Here is a 4015-nt window from a genome sequence, read left to right on the forward strand (position 1 = left end):
GGGCCGGCGCGGCGGCTGGACACGCACAGCAGGCAGCGGGTTGCGACGACGGTGCGTGGACGCGTTGGGACCGGGCGCCTATAATGGGGTAGTGTAGGGGGCGCTGGGTGGGGCCAGGCGCGCCGTCTGAGTTCAGAGGGGACTTGTCACCCGGCGCTGCTACTCTTGTGGGACTCAATCCGCAGGTCATCGACGTGTCGGGTTACTTTTTGGACCTGATGGTGCAGCAGTACGACATGATCCAGCACCTGGACGGACAGCCCCTGCAGGTGAGCAGGGTGAACTTCACCGTGAATTCCAGGGTCGACAGGGAGGCAGCGGCGTGATGCCTGCGGCTGAGTAGATGAGGGGCCGCTCCTCAGGGCGCCCGGTCTTCTTCATTGCATGCAACGGGCCCGCATCAGCATTTCCCCACCACTGCTGGGTCGCGGGCCTCCCCCAAACCCGCACCCTCTCCCGTTTGCACCAACCTAGCACCTGCTCTGCACCTCTTCCCGCGCCCCCTCCCCCGCTCCCGCAACATTCACCGACTGCAAAACCCCCCCTGCCCAACCAATCAACAGTCGATGATCAAGCACAAGCCCAGCGGCCGCTTCCTCTTCCACATGGTCTACTGGAACCGCAAGCAGATCCGCGAGACGGAGAGGATCAGCGCGCTGTATGCAGAAGCTGACGCCGCCGCGCTGGCGGCGGCCCGCGCGGCCGGCAAGGCGTGATCCGCACCCGCGGCGACGACGGCTGCGACCGCGCGTATGCGCCCCGTGGCACCCGCAGCGACGCACGGCGCCTCGATCGACGAGCTCTTGACTTGGGTGCAAGGGCGTCAGTCCCCGCACGACGCGCGCTCGCGCCAGAGTGCAAGGGCGGCGTGCGCTCCTATTAATCTGCTTTGCTCCGCCGAGGGCCGAGGGACATGGCGCCGCACCACGTGCCTGGCGCGGCCTGCTCGGGGGTCTTCTTTGGCGCGCTGCACAAACGCGCGCTGCTTGCTGGTGTATGTGCCAGCTGCACCGCCTAAAATTGTGCGGCACCCGCACTCATGCCGGCGCGCACCTGTTTCCATTTTAACAGATCTGCAGCAAATCGACGCCGGACACATAGTCCAGGCCGCGGCGCGGTTGGCTTGCCTTGGCGCTTGACTTGAAGTATCTCTAAATATCTTACACAGGCACAGATCGAGCCGCAGGAGGCGATGCAAGGTACTGTGTGCGGCACCCCGGGTCGCAGGACCTGGCTGCCGCAGCGGCACGAGCCCAGGATATCCCCCCCCCCCTTGGAACTGATTCTTTCGCCCCTCGCGGGCAGTGGCCGCACATTGTCCTGGCAGGGTCGCCGCGGAGGGGGGAATGGGCCGTTCGCCTGCGCGAGCCCGGGTCCCTGGCGGTGCGCTGACGGTGGCGTTTCTGACGCCGCACGCGCCGCCATCGCGCCCTGCCGCCAGCTCCTGTGCCGGGGTGCCCAGCATGGCGACCTTGTGTTGAAGACTCCCGGGTCGTGTCTTCATGGTCATGAAAACGCACAAAGAACACCTTTCACCCTTCTTGGGCGCCGACTTGGCCTTTTGGCGCCGTGTACTTGCAGTGTTGGCGTCAAGTAGTCATCCCTTGTGTCTGCGGCCTCGCCTTTGGGTGCCGCCCTCCACTCCGCCACTGGGCCCCTTGCGCTTTCATTCCCGCGCATGCAGGATGCAACTTGACAAGATCTCTTTTTCGAGTCATCGCCACTTCATTGGGCTTGGCCCCGCTCACCGCGTTCGTGGCAATCGCAGTCGGCAAACCGCTGCTTCGGCTGCGTCGACGGCACAACATGCTTGCGGCAGGTGGGGGCTCTTGCCCCTAGGGCCGAGTCATTCCCCATATCCTGCCAATCCCCTATGTGCACGCGTATGTGTGCGCCTTGAACAACCCCACTGCGTGGCTTGCACACTTGCGCCGGCAGCGCACTCCTTTGGGGCTCTCAACCATCAGGCAATACTTATGGCACTCCTAGGCACCCTGTAACACTCGCATTCCCTGCCTTTGGTACTGTACTGTCTACAGTTAAAAACAATGCCTAGTGGAGTGCTGTTGCTTTCACAGCTGCGATTGTACCTTTTGTCACTTGGGCAAAAGCTGAAGTGGAACCGGACAATTGTCAGCACGTATGGAAGCACAGCTCGGCAGGCACCTGGCAACTGGCTGCTTTTGCCTGAGGCTGGTCACCGCTGATGCCATGAGTTACTTTGCTGCATGTTCGCATCTCACTTATCCAGCTCCGTGCCAGCCCCTCAGACCAAAGCGCCGCACCATAAATCGCAATGAGCATGGGCGCCGACGTCTAGAAAGACAGCCACGTGGACACACTCGCTCGCGTGCCGCGGGTGCATGCAAACAACAACACCCGCTGCTCCGCTAGCACCGCGCATCATGGCCCCTATCTGGATGCAGTCCCGGCCATCATCCCGGCGCGCATCGCCCCTGCCAGCTCCACAATCGCCGCGCGCGTGCTGACCGGCAGCGCCCGCAGTTCTTTCACCTCGGCCCGCAGCACGGCGGCCTCGAGGGCCGCCGCCTCGAGCGCCTCGACGGCCGCACGCGGCAGCGATAGCGGATACTCCGTCAATAGCTCCAGCGTGTGGGCGCGCACGGCGGCATCCTGCAACCCCAGGGGCGGTACGAGCGCAGTCACCACGGCGCCGCCTGCACCAGTGGCGCAGGCGAGCAGCGCCTCTCTGGCCGCGAGCCGGATGGCTTCGTCCCCAGCCTCTCTGGTGGCCGCGTATGCCAAAGCCGGCAGGACGCCGCGGGCAGATGCGACAGCGCCCGCCAAGTCGGGAGCGCTCTTTGCAACGGCCGCAATCGCCTTGAGCGCATCGACGCTGGGTGGAGTGAGGGCTGTGCCGGCGCGCAGCAGCGCGGCGAGGGCGCCGTCTGCCTCGGCAATAAGGCGCGGGGCGCTGGGGTGCTGAGTCAGCCACCTTAGGACAGAAGCTGCGGCTGGGCGCGCGGCTGTCGCGCCCAGCACTGTGATGAGCGCCGGGACTGCCACACCGACGTCCACCGAAGCGGGATCGGCTTGTACGTTGCTGCACAGGAGGCTCAAAGCGTCCACTGCATGGGGGGAGCCTCCCTGCGCCACCACCCAGATCAGGGCGTCCAGCAAACCTTCGGCCCTTGCCATGCAGCTTGGGGCCCAATATGAGGTTTGCAGCTCGTCCAAGAGCATTTGGGGGGCGTGCGGGGCAGCCGGCGCTGCCCGCATTACGGCCGCGAGCACGGGCAGCCGCCTGGGGGCGCCGGCGAGCACTTTGCGACACGGCTCCTGCGAGAGCAGGTCGGCCAAGGCGCCAGCCGCAAGGGCAGCGGTCTCTGCTGGGCCCGACACGGCCGCATGCAGGAGCAGCGGCACCACTGCCGCCGCGTCATCGGGCGACGGCGGCGCGCCTAGTGTGGAGTCAGCGCCGCGCAGCGCAGCCACAGCTGCGAGCGCCGCATCATTGATGGCGCAGCGGACCGCTAGGCCCAGTGTGGTGGCAACAGCGGGACGCTTGGCCTCTGGCGATGTGTCTGGGCGCGCCACAGCACTGCGCTTCATCGTGCACCTGATGGTGGGATGGCATGCGGTGGTGATGGGGGTGTGGCAAACGACATGCAGAGCAACCATATTCGTGCCCAGCACAGCACAGCACAGCAGGCACAGCACAGCACGGGGTCACGCTTGCAGCGGGAGCATGTAGCACGCACGGGGCGCCACTGGGGCTCCAACCAGACAGCAATACTCAATATCAATACTATTGCTGCCTCAGGCTAGCATGTGCGGCACTGAAGCCGCACCTGATCAATGACGTTTTTGAAAAAACCGGCGATCGCCGTGAACGTATCGCCAACGAAAGAGCGAGCATGTGCGTCAATTAAGTGAATCAAGTATGCAGTGGATACATTTTGATTTCTGCCACATGATTCGTGGCTTGTAGACTTCGCATGCGCCCCCCGCTGGCGCCTCACCAGCATGCTACCCCTCAACAAGATGCAGCTAC

The 4015-nt window shown here is 64.5% G+C and overlaps 2 protein-coding genes across 2 annotated transcripts; one reads left to right on the forward strand and one right to left on the reverse strand.

The window, feature by feature from the left end:
• Nucleotides 1-218: 218 nt before the first annotated feature.
• MNEG_13183 (hypothetical protein) lies at nt 219-716 on the forward strand (the record flags this gene model as incomplete). Its single annotated transcript, XM_014038344.1, has 2 exons — nt 219-269; nt 564-716. The coding sequence occupies 2 exons, from the start codon at nt 219-221 to the stop codon at nt 714-716; spliced, it is 204 nt and encodes a 67-aa protein (XP_013893798.1).
• Nucleotides 717-2412: 1696 nt separating this feature from the next.
• On the reverse strand, nt 2413-3573 carry MNEG_13184 (hypothetical protein; the record flags this gene model as incomplete). The annotated part of the gene is made up of 1 exon (XM_014038345.1): nt 2413-3573. One exon carries the CDS (start codon nt 3571-3573, stop codon nt 2413-2415), a length of 1161 nt encoding a protein of 386 aa, XP_013893799.1.
• Nucleotides 3574-4015: the final 442 nt, after the last annotated feature.

This window comes from Monoraphidium neglectum, assembly GCF_000611645.1.
Source record: "Monoraphidium neglectum strain SAG 48.87 unplaced genomic scaffold scaffold03674, whole genome shotgun sequence".
NCBI lineage: Eukaryota > Viridiplantae > Chlorophyta > Chlorophyceae > Sphaeropleales > Selenastraceae > Monoraphidium > Monoraphidium neglectum.